Source organism: Stigmatopora argus, chromosome 12 (genome assembly GCF_051989625.1).
Source record: "Stigmatopora argus isolate UIUO_Sarg chromosome 12, RoL_Sarg_1.0, whole genome shotgun sequence".
In the NCBI taxonomy this organism is placed as follows: Eukaryota; Metazoa; Chordata; class Actinopteri; order Syngnathiformes; family Syngnathidae; genus Stigmatopora; species Stigmatopora argus.
In genome coordinates, this window is record NC_135398.1 from 8,518,660 (window position 1) to 8,536,655 (window position 17,996).

General features: G+C 38.9%; 4 protein-coding genes across 5 annotated transcripts; 1 reads left to right on the forward strand and 3 right to left on the reverse strand.

Moving 5' to 3' along the window:
* Nucleotides 1-34: 34 nt before the first annotated feature.
* Nucleotides 35-5,390, reverse strand: uck2b (uridine-cytidine kinase 2b). 2 transcript variants are annotated; one of them, XM_077614818.1, is made up of 7 exons: nucleotides 5,221-5,390; nucleotides 2,987-3,146; nucleotides 2,414-2,510; nucleotides 2,162-2,304; nucleotides 1,506-1,603; nucleotides 1,378-1,426; nucleotides 35-1,286 (listed from the first exon to the last, which is right to left on the reverse strand). In XM_077614818.1, exons 1-7 carry the CDS (start codon nucleotides 5,323-5,325, stop codon nucleotides 1,150-1,152), a joined length of 789 nt encoding a protein of 262 aa, XP_077470944.1. In that variant the 5' UTR covers nucleotides 5,326-5,390; the 3' UTR covers nucleotides 35-1,149. The 2 variants fall into 2 exon arrangements, with proteins under 2 accessions (XP_077470944.1, XP_077470945.1); XM_077614819.1 differs by having other exon boundaries at nucleotides 5,275-5,371.
* Nucleotides 4,456-11,539, forward strand: aldh9a1b (aldehyde dehydrogenase 9 family, member A1b). Its single transcript, XM_077614816.1, has 13 exons — nucleotides 4,456-4,594; nucleotides 6,136-6,261; nucleotides 6,347-6,556; nucleotides 7,769-7,914; nucleotides 8,020-8,149; nucleotides 8,750-8,884; nucleotides 9,167-9,363; nucleotides 9,626-9,766; nucleotides 9,830-10,018; nucleotides 10,117-10,204; nucleotides 10,292-10,433; nucleotides 10,664-10,776; nucleotides 10,870-11,539. The coding sequence occupies exons 3-13, from the start codon at nucleotides 6,388-6,390 to the stop codon at nucleotides 10,962-10,964; spliced, it is 1,545 nt and encodes a 514-aa protein (XP_077470942.1). The 5' UTR covers nucleotides 4,456-4,594; nucleotides 6,136-6,261; nucleotides 6,347-6,387; the 3' UTR covers nucleotides 10,965-11,539.
* Nucleotides 11,380-14,754, reverse strand: zte38 (zebrafish testis-expressed 38). The gene is made up of 12 exons (XM_077614817.1): nucleotides 13,730-14,754; nucleotides 13,411-13,555; nucleotides 13,256-13,319; nucleotides 12,877-12,913; nucleotides 12,779-12,799; nucleotides 12,670-12,696; nucleotides 12,503-12,570; nucleotides 12,270-12,418; nucleotides 11,972-12,192; nucleotides 11,800-11,854; nucleotides 11,694-11,734; nucleotides 11,380-11,623 (listed from the first exon to the last, which is right to left on the reverse strand). Exons 1-12 carry the CDS (start codon nucleotides 13,775-13,777, stop codon nucleotides 11,576-11,578), a joined length of 924 nt encoding a protein of 307 aa, XP_077470943.1. The 5' UTR covers nucleotides 13,778-14,754; the 3' UTR covers nucleotides 11,380-11,575.
* Nucleotides 14,755-14,875: 121 nt separating this feature from the next.
* prdx1 (peroxiredoxin 1) lies at nucleotides 14,876-17,412 on the reverse strand. Its single transcript, XM_077614820.1, has 6 exons — nucleotides 17,249-17,412; nucleotides 16,345-16,459; nucleotides 16,047-16,200; nucleotides 15,851-15,973; nucleotides 15,513-15,643; nucleotides 14,876-15,157 (listed from the first exon to the last, which is right to left on the reverse strand). The coding sequence occupies exons 2-6, from the start codon at nucleotides 16,448-16,450 to the stop codon at nucleotides 15,075-15,077; spliced, it is 597 nt and encodes a 198-aa protein (XP_077470946.1). The 5' UTR covers nucleotides 16,451-16,459; nucleotides 17,249-17,412; the 3' UTR covers nucleotides 14,876-15,074.
* Nucleotides 17,413-17,996: the final 584 nt, after the last annotated feature.

The following is a 17,996-nucleotide window of genomic DNA, read 5'->3' on the forward strand; positions in this document are numbered from 1 at the left end:
CACAAAACAAGCAACAAAATAAAATGACACAACACTGGCTCTTGTCAGTTTATTGATTGTTGAACAATAATTATGGCGTCCACGACATTGATGTACAAGTCTTTCAAGTATTCCCAGCAGCCATATTGTACATAATTCAGTCAGTCGGACATAGAAAACACGCAAAAAAAAGAATAGAAAAATGATTCAAAGCTATTTTATTGGCTTTTGAAATTGAACTCGAATCGCAACCTGGCGTGGTGAAAACTCACTGTGCATGGTAACCTGAGGCAACTTTATGGAGGCGTTGTGGTGGTGCATGAATCTTGGTGACTTATGGCCACGCAGATATTGCTTTGCATTGTTTAGCCTTTTTGTAACCTGAGTAAACTTATATTTTTTAAACAAACCTAAATTCTATAACTTGCATCATCTTGTACATGTTCTCTTTGATTAATACAGATGCTCAAAGCCAAAAACTGTGGTCCAATTATCAAACAGCAATGCCATAGCAAGTTATTCCACTACATACTGGAAGAATTGGCCAAATCTGCAGTTACACCCTTACAGCGTCAACAGCAGAGTAAAGAGATGCCGTAATGTTACACATTACAGTTTAAAGGATGGGGGGGATACTGGAAACCAGGAGGAAACAATACCAAGATTGTCATAGAAATACAAAGTGCAATCTGAGTTTGTTCAACCTTGTCTGAGTCAAATCTCAGACTCAACAAGTTTAAGGGATTCCCAGATTACTGTAGGTTCAAGTTTCATCAGATTATATAAAAAAAAAAAAAATTCTCCCCTTTAATTCATCATCAGCATTGACTTACTTCCATGAAGCCACGGGGATTACACTGAAACCAAAGTTAGACTTGGAAGAAAATGTAAGCAGGTTCTAATTTAACCCAAAGTCACTGTGAAACAAAAGAACTTCTTTTAAATGCCCCTGACATAAACGTGAGGCCTCAAAAAATTCAACAATTACAATGAATTGTAACCAACAGCAATGAGTAGTCGTAATTAAAAAAAAAAGGCATTTTTGATTCTCTCAGCAAATCCTTTTTTTTTCTTTCCGTTCACTCATCTTAAATACAGTGGTGCCAACAGGCATTATTTACAGCACTGGCCCATTGCTCCCCTTCTCCCCAGAAGAGAGGTGGTGCGAGGTCAATGCGGCCGACTGCTGGACTCAGACGTTCGGCGTTGCCTGGGGGTGCTGTGGCCGTTGGTAAAGCCGTTGTGACGCTTGTTTAGGCCGCCATTGAGAATGTCTTGGATGTGCTGTACGATTAGGTTGATGGCCACTGATGATGGAAAGCAACACAGAAACAACAATAAGACAAACACAGTCTTGAATATATAGTAACATTTCTGACATTACAATGGGTGCATTACCAAGATTATCTGCGCCACGGGGTATTATCACATCAGCATACTTCTTGGTCTAGCGGAGGTAAACCAAACATTAAGGGTTAACAACTACACCTTTGAAAGTGCCATGTTTAGTTGGCCACATCACATACTGGTAAACAGAACTCCTCGAAGGCCGGTTTCACAAACGTTATGTACTGCGTCAGCACTTGCTCCAGCTCGCGCCCGCGCTCACCGATGTCTCTCAAAACTGAAATAAAAATTCACTAGTCAAATACCCAAGAGGAATTAATCATATGCTACCTTATCCAGCCTGAGTACTTCATACATGAGTAATGTTCAGGATTATATTGAATTTATAGCTAAGGAAAGAAGAAAAATGATTATGCGTCAATTATAAATATATTTATACTTCAGTGTATTGGATCACTATCAAGTACTAGATTAAAAGGTTTATTCCACGTGTCATATAAGGTTGTACAAAAATCTTAGCATAGCATACTGAGCAAGCTTTAGAACGCAACGTAAAAGTACAGACCCTTTCCAAAGAAAAATCTATCAAGGAAATATTATCGATGTGTGTGATTTCAAAAAATTACCTTTCCTTTTTGTTCAAGTTTTTTTGAAATTCTGATTTTTTTGGGCTAAAGGTTTTGATGTGAACGAATCGTTAAACCTTCATATCAATTGCCTTTTGGTAGTGTGTTCTTTTGTCTTGATCTAACAAGTATAAAAGATAAAAATGTAGGAAAAAAGACAATTCTTTTTAATTTTAGATTAAAAAAAAACTAATATTAGTGCCACACACCTCTTCGGGAGAGCCTGGTGTCTGGGTCAGTGTCGACAAAAAGCTTCATCTGGAAGAGGTCACGGATCTCCTGCGAGTAAAACATCAGTATACCCTCGAAGAGTACGACGTCAGCTGGGTAGACTGTGATAAACTCGTCCTTCCTGAAACACGCACAAAGGTTTCTTCGCATCGTGACTAACTCAACTGGCTTGAGTGCCCAGAAAGCACCGTCGCGCTCTGTCCACTTCAGACAATAACGGGTGTGCTCACCTGGAATGAGTGACAAAATCATAAACTGGTATCTGGACTGTGTTCCCTTGCAGGATTTCCCTGAGCGTTTGCATGATTAGTTCATTGTCAAAGGCATCTAGAAGGAAGGAAAGCACACACGCTCAGATTTCTTAACCCGGACTGCGGGGCAGGTGGGGGGCTGCCGCCGCACGTTTGGTAACCCTTAGCCGACAGCTGTTTGACTCCGTCTCTTAGCAGCTGCCCCCGATAAAAAAGCCTGCTGACTGCCGTGATTTCATACAGAACGACGGCCGCTTAAAAGAAGGGGTTCGTGCTTCCACATACCTTACATGACAAATCTATGGACTTTCCTAAACACTTAAGCTCTGAAATGATTACTCGATTATCTGAATAGTTGATTAATTTGATGATTCATTAGCAGTCGATAAATCGTGACAGCCCTCCTATGCATATATCGTTCATATCATTTTTTATCATTAGTCGTCGATAAATCGTGACAGCCCTCCTCCTATGCATATATCGTTCATATCAATTTTTATGACGGCAGTTCAGCATTTTATCAGCAGACAACCAAAAGAAAGGTTTGCATACCTGGATGATCAAAGTTGTACTGGCCCTTTAGTGCTTTGGATTTCTGGTCAGGGGTTAGCACCTTGTAAAAGCTGTCCTGGCTGAGGATGGCCACCTGGCGCTGGTGATGGTCAATCTTATTTTGGCCGAGCAGCTCCATGATCTTCCCACAAACGGACGACTGGAAAGATAAATCAAGGGAAAGATGGGAATTGGGAAGAAAAACAGGGGTTATTGCAGAATGGATAGTTTGTGTGTGCAGAAAATAATTTCAATCAATCAGGTTTTAATTCAATCCTATCCTGCAATAGTTAAAACCGCCCTACAGGAGGACTTCAGTGTCCGCATTGACCTGACCTCTTGGTGAATGCTGACAGGGCACTCTTTCTGACTGCCTGGGGCTGCACTGCTGGGGTGTTCATCAAATTACTACCCGCTACTGCAAACTACTACTACAACACATGCTTCTTTGAACTTCAATAAACTACTCCAAGGATGCATTAACTCGACCTCATTAACAAACTAGGTGCCATTAAACTCTGGTAAAATTCCTAAGTCAACCATGTCAATCTCTGATGGAAAATTAAAATGGGCTGCCTTAGTCATTACATTTCCATTACTTCCACCCATGTTAACATTACATCACCCAATCCACAAAGGGGGAATAACATCAAGGTATGGGAGGCAGCCGAAGACTTGTCTTTAACAGAATGATTTCATTTCTCTCGGGAAATGGCACTCTGTCACTACTTGTTGAAAAGTGAGCTAGATTGAACCTAAATAGTTGTGCATATTGCACAATGCTGCGGACAGTACTTTGATTTGGTTTTTCGTTTATTGCATTTGACCTTTTTTTAAACTGCTATCCGTTTTAGTCTTTTCCTGATCGGTAGGTTTGAAATTGAAATTACAAATTTCCCCGTGATGACGTTCAGATATGTAATCGTACTGGTTTTACCAGTGATTTCACAGAAGAGATAAACAACCGACCAAAATGGGAACATGTAGTATACTGTATATATAGTCAAATGCCAGTCAAAATCATTACACTTTCTATTATTTACACAGGCAAATAGATATAAATCATCTAGGTTAACAATTCAGATAACAGTTGACCACTTATATACTAGTTTTCCCCCCTGGTTATTTAAAAAAATAGCAATGTATGATACCGTTTAACACTTGGTTAATAGAAGCAGTTCATTCAAAGAGAACCTTAAGAGATTTTTTTCTTGACTGAGGCCATTTCTCATCTTATGTAAAAAAAAGTTAAAATTTGAATTCTTTCACAGATATTTGCATTACAAAATTAATGCGCAGTGGATTAAAACAAAAAAGGTTACATAAATCAGTTATTTTCCCTCAATTACTAATATAAAGAGCAGTAACCTCGCAGATTTTTTAAGGATAGAAGTCTTTTTAAATACTAAAAAGGCGCTTACATTAACACATTGGCTGCCATTGACGGCGATAGACGTCCAATCCATTTGGACTGGGAGAGGCTTGCAGCAAATAGTCGCTGCTAACAATGGCAGACAATGACTTAAGGCCGAGCAGTTCTTCAAATTAAGTTGTAAAAATTATGGTTACGGATGGGGCCATGAGAGGCAGTCGTTAAAGGTGGATGAAGTAAGGTTTGCTTAGATTACCCTTTGATGTGAAAAAAAACGGAAAATAGGTCGTTTGCTTAGATTACTCTTTGATGTGAACAAAAACGGAAAATAGGTAGTTTGTTACTCTTAAAAAGAACATCTCAAATTCTTGTTTGTATCGACACTGTAAATAATAATTCTAACACGAATTTTATTATTAGGAGTACGTTTCGCCATCCAATTTGAAGCAAATTGCGCATATTTTTGACGGAATGAAATGCTTGGGGCTGTTTACAAACAAAGCATTGGCATTTAAGAAGGAAGCTAACACCGGCTATTGTCTTCAATAGCCAGCTATTCCTAGCAGTGATGGAATTTGGCCTGAAAGCAAGTCAATTAAAATTAAGTTGTGCCACTTTTTACCAGCGGCGAGTAGGAGTCAAGAGTGAATTAAATGTCACTATGGATAAGTAAAAGAAATTATTTTGGGGTGAACCGAGTCGATGCTGGGAGCGAGAGAGTTAACCAGATGATGCAGCTGTCAATCAAACACCGAAGCCACGCGGTCAAGCAGCAGTCGCTGGGAATCGTCATTTAACTAAAAAAAAAAGACACGAGTGACAATTCTTTAAAGTCGCCCAATTCGCTCGCTACGTTGCCAACCTTTCCGCTGGCTGTGCCCCCGGAGACACCGATGAGAAAAGGTTGTCGTATTACGTCGCTATTGTCACCCCGGTCCCGGAGGCGTGTTTCAGAGTCGCCGGCCATTGTTGCAATGTGCTGCCGAGGCGGCTGTGCTGAAAGATCACTAACACTGAGCTCCTCCCATAGCGAAACACGTTGCTTTATACACCCGTGATAAATTTTTTTCTACATTTTAATATGGTCATTTCGCTTTTACTGTTACTAATCTCTCACAAAATTGGCACTTAATGTGTTTTAATGAGCCTATTATTTTTATAATCTAATATCTGGCTATTTTTTTATAACCAATTTTATGACGCCGGTCCCGATTCAAGAACATAGATATCATATATATGGCTAGATGCCTGGTAGTCGCTGTGAGACAAAGGGGACTGGCATCGTTATCTATCGGCTGTTTTGCGTCGGTGCCATGATATTAAAGTTTTAGTCAATGTCACGCAAAACGTGACATTAGTATAAGTTACAACATTTCGGATTGATTTCAAGCGACTACATTTTTTTCATGCACGTCTAAGATGCAGTAATTTTATTGTATACCTTAGAATATTTGTCAAATTCTCAAAAGCATATTCATATTAACGCGTTTTGTTATGAATCAAACCGCTCCTGTATAAGATTCCGAGGGCATTTTAGTGGTTAAAAACCCCTTACGTGTGCTATTATGGTGACCACTATAGAAATCCTGCGACCCAAGATGGCCACTAGTTACTTACGCCGCCGGCTCCTACTTAAGACATTTAATATCTATTGCTAAGAATAGGCCAAAATAAAATAAAGCATATTGTTGAGATGTTTAAATCATTTACCTTGTTGCATACATATGAGTTAAATTTTTAAATTAAATAGTTGTTGCTTTCTATTTTTATTTTCTAGGTCAAAGAATTGTATCCAATCAAACGCAAGTCCCGCCCCCTATGAAATATGCAAAACATCCTAACGTAACTTTAACATGACCAAAGTAATAACTGTTTTACCACCCATGTTAGCGTAGATCCGAAGGTAAGTTCTTGTTTGATATATAACGTGAAATTGTAGTTTTGTGCATGCGCGTTCAAAGTACGCTCTGCTATGTTGCGTTTGGCAGTTGTCGGTGCAATTGCAAGTAGCGGAACCACCAAAATAAATATGCTGCAGAGTGTCGCTATGCTCCAGCGGGCGTTTCTGCTGTCACCCGCAATACGAAGCCTATCCTCGGGCTCTTTAGAAATTACAGCCCCGCTGAACTTCTGGGGCGGCAAAAGAAGGGAGAGCCAAGAAAGAAACAATGTGGAGAACGTCTATGAGCCTTCAACAGGTAAATAAATTTACTCAAAAATTGCAATTATCATTTAATATGCTGTTTTACATCACTTGAATAAGAAAAGTACTCATCTTCATCATATGTTATGGCATTTAAATAGTAATAGTCAAGTGGCTTATTTAACAGTTCATCTGTCATTATGCGAATAGTACTAGTTTTCGCTGGTTGCAGCTCTGGAGTTCTGCAGCTCATTAACTCAACCCCAAATAGAATAGACGTGCATAATGATCCCAGTGACGCAGTTGTTTTGCCCAGCCATCTGGGAAAAATTAAATATCATTTTGAGAGTTTGGATTTCTTTTTTTCTAATGTGAAAATCTCCTGGGCTTGTGTGGGTTTTCTTCGGGTACTCTGATTTCCTCCCACATCCCAAAAACATGAGTGGTAGGCTGGTTGGACACTCTACATTGCTCCTAGGTATGAGTGTGAGCGTGAATAATATTTCATCTCTTTTGGCTGGCAACCAATTCTGGGTGTCCCAGTACCCTCCAGCGACCCTTGTGAGGATAAGCGGTGTGGAAAATGAATGGACGAATGAATTATGTAAAATTCCAGTCCAAATAGATCATACAAACTCAAGCTCTCTGATTAAGGAGTGACTATCTGGGCATTTATTTTAGCATTGCAATTCAACAGGACTGCACCTTGCAGGCACTGCGTCAACCATTAACCCTTCAATAGGCAAAAATATACAAGACTAAAATGTGAGCCTGCCCTACAACAAAAAGCTGAGTCATAACCGGGTCATGCAACGGGACATCGATCCCACCAGCAGCAAATTTACAAGACATGCTTAGGGGGGAAAAGGGAATCAATGTGAAACTACGCAGTGGACCAAAGTCCAGACCTCAATCGGATGAAATTTGGTGGCAGGACTTTGACTGAGCTTAGGAAATCTCAAAATGTAGTCTAAAAAAATGTGGGTCAAGTTTTGTCTACAGTAATACATACACAATTTTTTTTTCATCATAAAACTATTGCAACTAGCCGATTTAGATGATGATATTAAACTAAAATATTGATGTTTGTCCGCAAAAGTCGTATGTAGGCAACTGGACTTCCTTATTTGTTGATCTTAAACAAACAAGAAAGGTCCGGTTACCTCGACTCAACCTAGCGGTTCACCGTGACGTGGATGTTTGACATTGTCAACAGACAGAATTGATTTTTGCATTAAAGAGTTATTGAACATACTTTATTTTCCAGGGCGTGTCTTGTGCAAATTAGCGCCATGTGGTGCTGCAGAGGTGGACCAGGCGGTGGCGGCAGCCAAGTCAGCCTTTGTCCCCTGGAGTCAAATGTCTGGAATGGAGAGAGCGAGAGTGATGAGAGAAGCTTCTCACATCATTGAGGTGTGTTCGTGTATTTAGCTTTTACAGATTCGAGAACTGTAAATATCATCACTCTACCTTGAAGGCTGGGTTTGACCACTTTATTTTTTTGTTTGTCATCCATAGAAAAGGAGAGAGGAGATTGCAGAAATGGAAGTTGTCAACAATGGGAAGTCCATCACAGAGGCACGTCTGGATGTGGACTCTGCCCGATTGTGTATAGAGTACTACGCCGGACTGGCCACCACTCTTGCGGGTTAGCGCACCACAGCATAGTAGTTCCATCACTCTAGAAACTTAAAGAAGACTAGGAAATACAATGCTGCAGTTGAATATATTTTCATGTCTTCCCATTTAAATATGCTATGAAATCCAACAGTGCTGACTTTAAAATTATAGCAGACTATATTTTGGACACAAAAGCATTCTAAAAATGACATAAAAGGCTTAATAATTAAATGAAATCCTTATTAGTGTGTATTTCTCAGCTACCTTGGCCCCGCCTAAAAAAAAAATCACCAAACTGAAGATGATGCCACACCAAGAATTAGCTGCAGATAATTGCAATCTCTAGCTTGCTAACCATCATCCTCTATTGCCATTCTGTCATTCTTTCAACGTATACTAGCTAACACAGCAGTAAAAATCGAGAAATTATTTTGTTTAGCAATTCTAGTTGTAATGTCACAACCAGAATTGCTTACAAAAAAAGGAAAAAAACGGCATTTCCTAATGCATTGTTTTGGGTGCAATAACTGAAATGTGCCACATTTGATTTCCTGGTCATCATTTCATAAATGCTTTAAGAAATAGAATCAAAACTGTTCAAATGACCCCTTGATTTTGATCTATCCAGGCCAGCATGTCCAGTTGCCAGGTGGATCTTTTGCCTACACTCGCAGGGAGCCTTTGGGTGTATGTGTTGGCATCGGTGCTTGGAATTACCCTTTCCAGATTGCTGCTTGGAAATCAGCCCCAGCACTGGCTTGTGGTACGTACGTATGGAAACACTCACTAGGAACTAGATTTAGTCTATAGGTGGCACTGCAAGACGCTAACATTGTAAATAGAGATGAGGCCTATCCGGTATCAAGTACTCTCCCAGTTCAAATGGCTTGAATGCCTATCATTTTCAATGGCTTTTTAATAGTCATTTAAAATATCAAAACATTCATTTTCAATGTTAGACCATTTGTCCCCCACTATCAATTATACAGTATATTGCGACGTTTTCTTTAACGTGCTAATTTTTCTGTCGTGTTCTGTGAATAAGGCAACAGCATGGTGTTCAAGCCATCGCCAGTCACACCTGTGACAGCCGTCATGCTGGCAGAGATCTACGAGGAGGCAGGATTTCCGCAGGGTCTTTTTAATGTGGTGCAAGGGGGCCAGGAGACAGGTAGTTTACTTTGCCACCACCCTGATGTTGCAAAGGTGTCCTTCACTGGGAGCGTGCCAACTGGACAGAAGGTGAGTTAAACATTATACAGAGGGTGTGGGCCTTGTTCCTGTGTGTTGTGGTGAACTCCAGAAAGGACTTGGTAGTTGAAATGATTAAATTCTAGAAATTGGAACTAGTTTCATACCAAAATATGCAGAGTAGAGATGAATTTGATCAATGTTGGTGAGCTTCCAAAGTGCTGTTATTATCGCTCAAGTTCAGAGGGAATTTCTCTGTCTGGATAAGACACTTAATTTCAAACAAAAGTCTTTTTTTTGTGTGACGACACAGATTATGGAAATGGCATCCAAAGGCGTGAAGCCAGTGACATTGGAGCTTGGCGGCAAATCTCCCCTGATCATCTTTGAAGATAGTGACCTGGAAAATGCAGTACGGGGGGCTCTCATGGCGAACTTCCTTTCTCAAGGCCAGGTAGAATCTGCTTCTGAATGTCACTGAGTGGTGCCAGTTTTTCAATGTTTTTTTGTTTTACAGGTTTGCAGCAATGGGACGAGAGTTTTTGTCCAAAAGGATATTCTTCACGAATTTGTGAACAAAGTGGTGGAAAAGACACGGGCTATTGAGATTGGTGATCCACTGTTGGAAAGTACCAGAATGGGAGGGCTGGTCAACCGGACTCATTTGAAGAAGGTCCTGGCCTTTTTGGATCAGGCAAAGAAGGAGGTAAGGCTGAGAAATTTGAGTTCACCTGAAAGTTTTTTTTTCACCAAATACAACATTTGGATTCCTCTTTTCAATTCCATTTATATTTAATGTGACAGGGGGCCACTGTATTGTGTGGGGGTGAGCCTTTCATCCCTTCAGACCCTAAACTCAGACATGGATACTACATGACACCCTGCGTACTGGGTAAGCGTATGTTTGGTCCAGTCATATTTGGGTTTAAAATGCAATAGGATTTCAGTCCACATTCTCATTCATTTTTTCCCCCTCTAGGCGATTGCAGAGATGACATGACCTGTGTGAGGGAGGAAATCTTCGGTCCCGTTATGTCTGTGTTGTCCTTTGAAACAGAAGATGAGGTGTTGCAGCGAGCCAATGATACCACACTGGGATTAGCTGCTGGAGTTTTTACCAGGTTAGGACTGGATGAAGCACACTGGCTTTTCATGAATGATAAGAGTGCCAAGAAAGTAGATTTATTGTCACCGTAAATTGTATTGAGTGAATCTCATCTATTAATGCCAATGGCAGGTCAAAATATGTGAACATGTGTTCAAGTCAACCTGTTATCGATCAGTTGACAATGCTTTTATTGTCATCCTTCTTTTTTTCCCCTACGGAATCGTTTTACCTCACTGTTTTCAGGGATGTCAAGCGTGCTCACCGAGTGATTGAACACCTCAAGGCTGGTTCCTGTTTCATTAATAACTACAATATCACTCCTGTCGAGGTTCCCTTTGGAGGTTTCAAAATGTCAGGTACGTGATGCCCTGAATAACCACATTTTTGTAAATATAGCCAGTTCTTCCTCGGGGGAAAAAGTCTCTTATAATGTTTTCTGTGTTGACCAGGGATTGGGCGGGAAAACGGCCAGGTGACAATTGAGCACTACTCTCAGTTGAAGACTGTGTATGTAGAGATGGGGGATGTCGACAGCCTTTTCTAGGAATCACGGTTCTACGGGAAGATACAAGTACTGGAATGCTGACTTGTGAAGTATAGGCGTTCACTCAGGGGAGTTTCATGCTGCTATTAATTGCCCAAGGGATGAAGTAAGCCTGAGATATGTTTAAGGAAATATTGCACTCCAAAATATGATGGACATTGTCACGAATGCCTTATACAGCGGACCCTCGGGATACGAGGACCTAACTTGACGAGCGCTCTCTTTCGCTTTGTCTCTCTAACTGTCTCAGCGTGCCGTTATTTGGGATACGAGAATAGTTAACGTATATCAAAATGATGTCAGTTTTTCAAATTTCAAGACTTGTTTCTAGACTTTTTCACTTTTTCTATACTTTTGCACTGTATTCTTTTTTTGCCAAGTGACGTCCGTTATTATGTACAAAAGTTTTTATACATTTTAAATTCTGATGTTTTTTATTAAGCAGTAATTGAAAAATATACTTATTAATGCGAACGGCTACAAACACGGTGTGCCAATTAATTACGGAACAAGGACTTTCTGATTGATTACAATCAACAGTGCTTGGTGTAGTATAAATAAAACAAAGAACAGTGCATGTGTTATTACTTGTGTTAATTAAGTAAAAAATTTCACTTTAAAGTCTTCTTTCCTGTCCCCTGTTTGTCTGCTGCCTTCCTCTAAAATATAAACAAAGGTAAGCGAAACATGCCTCCAAGAACATAGTACTACTTCAAATACTAAACATACTTTTACTGTGCGCTTGGTGGGTTTCTTGAACTGTGCTGACTCTGTTTAAAAACAGATTTAGAGTTAACTACTTTAGTTATGAGCTCTCCACATCAGTTCAACTTACCATGTTCAGAGGGCAGATCATCGTCATCATCTGCAGACACTATCTTCCTATGGCCCTGTAATCAAACAACATGGAGTTGAATCTGTTGTTCCCTGTTTAGAAATGTCTTTCCAAATTGCTTTCAACATATGTATCCATATGTGTACAAAGCAGAACATGAAAGTACTTCAACCTTTTCAATTTCTTTCCCTAAAGTAATTGTCTGCTGAGGCTCCACTTGGTTTCCGTCTTTAAGGTTCCCAAGACGACTGTTGTCAGCAGACACTTTAACTTGAAAAGTATGGAAGGTCGTCTGTATGTCACCCAGTGTGAAGTCAACAGCCGTGCCGTTGAATAATAGACGGTCACATGTGCCCTTCTTGAAACCTGGTGGCTCGTAGTCTGCCGGAGTAACTGGGGATGAAGAGCATAGCATGTTTGCAATGCGGACTGTCTTGTGACCGACCGCCTGACGTTTTTTGAGAGCTCACTGTCATCATAGTAGTAGAGCTTCATGGTGAGGTGGCTATTGTCCGGAAGAACGCTCAGGTTCTGCATAAGCAGGAAGAGCTTCCTGATCAACAACACAGTCGCTGTCTTGGTATCTTCCAACGTGACCTTCAACGCAACATCATTGTTCCTGTGGTTTTACGATAGATATTTACTCCATCTACTACTTACACTACCCATAACTACACATAAAACAACAAAAGTCCTTTCAAACCTCAGGACATCCATCTCGGGACCTTTGGTGGTATACTTGAATTTGAAACTGTAAGACTCAATAATGCACTGGAAAACAAAAAAAGAGTTGTTTTTTTTTTACTTTTAGTGTGGCTTTTATGGTTTGACAAGACTGATACTAAATAGCTGAATTAGGGAAGGACCTACATTAGGATTATTCTCATTGGTGAATACCTAGATTGGACATCAAAATTTGGTAATGTTATCTATTTTGGGTTAGCTCAAATGTTTGCCTTCATTTAATTGAATTACTTACCCCGATAAAAATAATTTGGAGCTGTGAAACAGGGCAACAATTCAAAATTAGAAACAAAATTAGATTATTTTAAAGAGTTTTTAGATTTTTATACTTACATATTGTTTATCCAGTGCATCAAAACAGCCAAAAAGCCTACGCAAAAAAAATCAAATTAACCATCAACAGAAGCCAAAAAATGGCTTTATAACTATATATCATCGAGATGCTGCATCTTTAGAACTGCTCTTGCAAAAGTAGAATAAAACAAAATTTTACAACATGGCTGCCAAATGAAATGATCCAATTCATATCTATCTGAAGAGTAAATATTTTTAAATACACATGTTCATCTCAATCCTGTTGTCGATCTTTCAACTACAACAGAAGGTATCATCTTACTGATATATAAAAAAGAGGCACTGATTTCACCCTGACTAATCCAAATGATGAGTAAATTACAACAAGGGCATTATTTGAGTAACTAATCTTGAGCACCATTTTACAACTTTGTTTGCTCCAATTGCGTTGGCTTCTTCCCGCAATATCTTGATGCACAGATCTGTTGGAAACATCACACAGTATGAAGATGATTGTCCTTTATGTACTGTTTGAAATGACTGCAATTTGTAATAGATGTAATGGTCACTCACCTTCCAAATATTTGGAACGGTAGGCATTTTCAGGAAAAATGCCTCTGAGATAAGTGATGGTGGAAACGGCAACAGCCAACATTCTCTTGACAAAAGCGAGGGATCCCGCTTTATTCTTGAGGTCATTTGGAAATAATCCAGTCCACTTTAAAGTTTGAAACACAATCACAAAAGAGGAACAAATAAATCAATGAGCACAATAGTCCATAGAGCGTACAAGCTTCCACTAGATGGCGCGGTTACATAGGTTAAAAGGTGCATAAAACCCGACACAAATTCAATTGTTATCCAAAACCGAAAAGTTGACTTATTTCCAAACCTCTGTAGTGACTTCTTTCCTCTTCTTGACGCATTTTTCTGCTGCCATTTTCGTATTTTTCCAAGAATCTAAATCGGCTAAGTGCTACTAATGCTAACACGTATGAACCTGAACCTACTAATGGTGTTGTACGATACAAATCTTCAATAAACTGTAAATATAGCACAAATCGACAAAACAGCAAAAAATTACGAGAAAAAAAGTATAACCTTCGTTGAAAAATAGTCACAAAGACCTAGGTGAGCAACGTTTATACAGATAGATATATAATTCGCGTCAGGCAAATTGCAGACTACTACTTCAGTGTTAGCTGCTACAATTAGCTCGTTTGTTGGTTTCCTGCTCTGGAGTTAAGAAACAGGTGTATGGTAGATTAAAAATTAAAAATAAATTTAAAAAGAATCCAAACTTACATAATAAACATGGGTTAATGATCACTGTAGTGAAAAAAACAACAAAAAAAGAAAATTAATACATTAACTTTATCGGGTATCGGTTTTTGGTACTGGAGTACCAGTAGAAAACCCACTTAAGCCAGGAGAGAACATCCAAACCCCACACAGTGAGGACCGACCTGGGATCGAATCTGTGTCAGAACTTATCAATTAACGAATTTATTTTATATTATCTGAAAAATACAGCTAGTTTTTAAATAACATGTTTTTAATAACCTCTTATTACTTTTTCATATTTCAAAAACATTTTTCATTTTTAACATTTTTTTAAAAATTGTCTGCGATTGCCTGGCCAAAAATTCAGAGTGTCTCACACCTGGTGCCCATAGTTGGCTGGGATGGGCTCCAGCACCCTCCACGACCCTTGAATGCATAAAAATGTAGTATTGCATTTTTTTTTCATCGAGTTATTTATGGGGGTTTTTTAATTTAAGATTTTTCCATTTTGAGATGTAATTTTTGCAAATTAATTTTCATTTTTTATTATTTGTTTAATATCAGACCGCCCAGCCAAAATGGATGGGACGTCTAGTGCCGTCAATGGCAGCCATTGAGTTAAATGAGTGCTCTATAATGAAATAACTGGGAGTCATCAAGAATTACCATATGAAGCTAAACTATATATGATAGAGTAGTGAACAAGAAATATTCAAAGATGAATTGCCTTCTTTAAGCAATGAAGTGAGACATCTTCTGAGTTCATACAGTACATTGTTTTTAAGATAAGGAATGACATGAAAGACACATTTTGGTCTTCAGTGAACACAAGACAATCAAATACAAGAACCCATAGCAAAGCTTCCACAAAGAAACTATAAAATAGTGTTTTCTACAAACATTATCTATATGAAATCTCTTAGGGCATGTAGCAGAGTCTGGCCTTGGTCTTATCACTGCTTGGCAAAGAACTCTTTGCTCTTCTGGACATCAGGTTTGATAGTGTCAGTTCCTGGTTTCCAGCCAGCCGGGCACACTGAAAATAAAAGCTGGGTTATGGCAAAACCTTAAGATACGGCAGTATTACACACCGTTACAGAACGCAATGATATATAAAATTACTGAAATCACTCAAGGTGAGGCAACAATCATTTTGAACCTTGATCCTTCTGAGTTGCACCCTTGACAATTGTTTACCGAATGATGTTTATGACGCTAGACATATCGAAACCAATTGTTGGTGAATGAACAAGTACAATTGGGTGAGAGGGAGTAAAAACTTGTAAACCCAAAGTGTATATATGTTTATAAGTACATTGGGAATTTCCTTTTGATACCTGGTGAAAAAATAATAATAATAATAATAATAATAATAATAATAAATTGTGTACCTTCTCCGTGCTTGTCAGTGAACTGAAAAGCTTGAACCAATCGCAAGGTCTCATCGACAGACCGTCCCACGGGAAGGTCATTGATGGTGATCTGTCTTAGTATGCCCTTATCATCGATGATGAATAGCCCCCTAAAATACATAGAAAATTTGATTGGACAGTGGGTAAAACAACTGGCCTTTTTACTAATGTGTCAAAAAGTGTGATGAAGAGACATTAAACCGACTCGCACAACCAAGTTAATTAACCTGCATAAACAAATGAAACATAATAATTCACAGCCAGCCTAAAAGTTCAATTAGATTGGATGCCTATCAATGAGTTGAAGGCCAATTTACCTGTAGGCAATGCCTTCATCCGCTTTTAGAACACCATAATCTTCGGAGATGGTGTGTCGCGTGTCAGACACAAGTGGAATCTTCATGGCGCCCAAACCACCTTGCTTACGGGGAGTGTTTGTCCTGGCAAGAGCACGGACAGAACTTTTAGATATATGAGAGAGCACACAACTATGCAGTTGAATTGGTCAAATACCATGCAAAGTGGGAGAAGTGAGAGTCAACAGAGGCACCGATGACCTCACATCCTATCTTCCTGAAGTCGTCGGCGGCGTCGCTGAATGCGATGATCTCCGTCGGGCACACGAAGGTGAAGTCCAGTGGGTAAAAAAAGAAGACAATATACTTCCCTGCATTCACAGGAAAACAAGAGCTTCAGCTGGAACGTGGTGGCGATGGTGACATTATTATTTATATATTCTGTAGTGAATAGCAGCATCAAAGCTGAAGTGCCTTTGAACATGGCATTGAATGAATATTGATGGGAGCATTACCTCTGTAGTCGGATAATTTGATGTCCTTGAACTGGCCATTTGGCATCACAGCTTTAGCGGTGAAATCTGGAGCCATCTTTCCAATTTGAGCTTTGCCTGCAGCCATTTTCGGAAACTGGATAACAGATTAAATTGTATAAAAAGTCTGCGCATGTTAATGGTAGTAAATTGGGATACCAGAAAATTATGACCAATGAAAACCTGAGACATGTCTGCCTTGAGGAACTATCCTTTTTTCAAATCAATTTTCAATTTCTGACCCTCATTTTTATAAATGTTCAGGGTAGTAGACAAAATTTCACCATCACCCTAATGCTCATGGTGTTACATTAACCAACTGATATTTGAAATAATGTGAACGATTTTCATAATCGGGTAAGTAAGGGGTATTTAATTATTTCTTTAGCCTTTTTCCCAAGGTTTACCTTCTTACAATAGCACACTCAAACGCAACTTGACGTAGTAAATCTTAAAATGGGCGTTTCTAAGCGGAGAGTTTATTCATGAATCATATTTTTTTATGTTTGATAAATTGCACACATGGAAAAAAAACTATATATTTGCATTATAACACTATCATTGACTCAAAAATCGAAGAAATAAAACTCACTTAGCTTAAGTAGACTGACACTAGTTGGAGATGAGGAAGTCAGAATACTTTCCGTTTCATAATGACGGTTAATAACACAGTTCCTACATACGATCTGAATAAAATTAACTTGTTTCTCGAGTTAGAACAAGTTCCTACTAAAAAAAATACTTGTTGAAACATTGAAACATTATTCCTATGACTTTGGATCCTATTAAATAGTGTACGTAACGAAAAAAGGGTTTAATATACTGTTGAACAAAGTTTATATAGCAAAAGTACACTATAGAAGACGTAATATTTTGCAATACACACCTTCACTCTGTGTTCCAATTCGACGAGTCTTAAGCCTGGAAGGAAAGGTTGTCAAAAAGCGGGGGGTGATGAAGCCCATTTATAGCAAACCACATCTCGCGTAAATACGACTGACAAACGATATTTCAGTTCGTTCACTTCTCCGTTCCATCCCTTCTTTCAGATATCATATATATCCAGCTAAATGTCCTGTGCGTGCTTTGAGCCATTGGTGATGAGTATTCTCCCTTGTCGGCCATTTTTCCTCAGAGCAGCCTAAGACAATATTTTACAATTAATTACCTTTAATTAGGTGAAAGCTGCGAAATTAACTGGATATGCTTTCAAACTGTTTCAAAACCTTTGTTTTTTCATAAACGTGAACGATTCAGGAAATAAAAACGTCAAATTAAAAATAATTTACATTTTGTTAAACATCCAGCATGAATGATAGCCACGTTCACTGAGTTTGCTATAAACCAAAAGATTGTAATTCAGTCAAGAATTCAATGTTACGAGTATTTTAGGTTAGAAAATTACTCACCTTCAAGGGAAGTTTTCTGACGCAAGATGGCAGCTGGTTACAACTTGGCCTTTTGACATCTACCACAATATGTTATAACCTTTGCTGAAAGAACAGACACAGCATGACATAGCACATTTCTTACATTTTCCTGTGTATTTCCAGGTATTTTGAAATCATTGAAGACAATAATGACAAGGAGTCATCACATGAGATTCAGCTGATTAAAGAGAAGTACAATGGTCT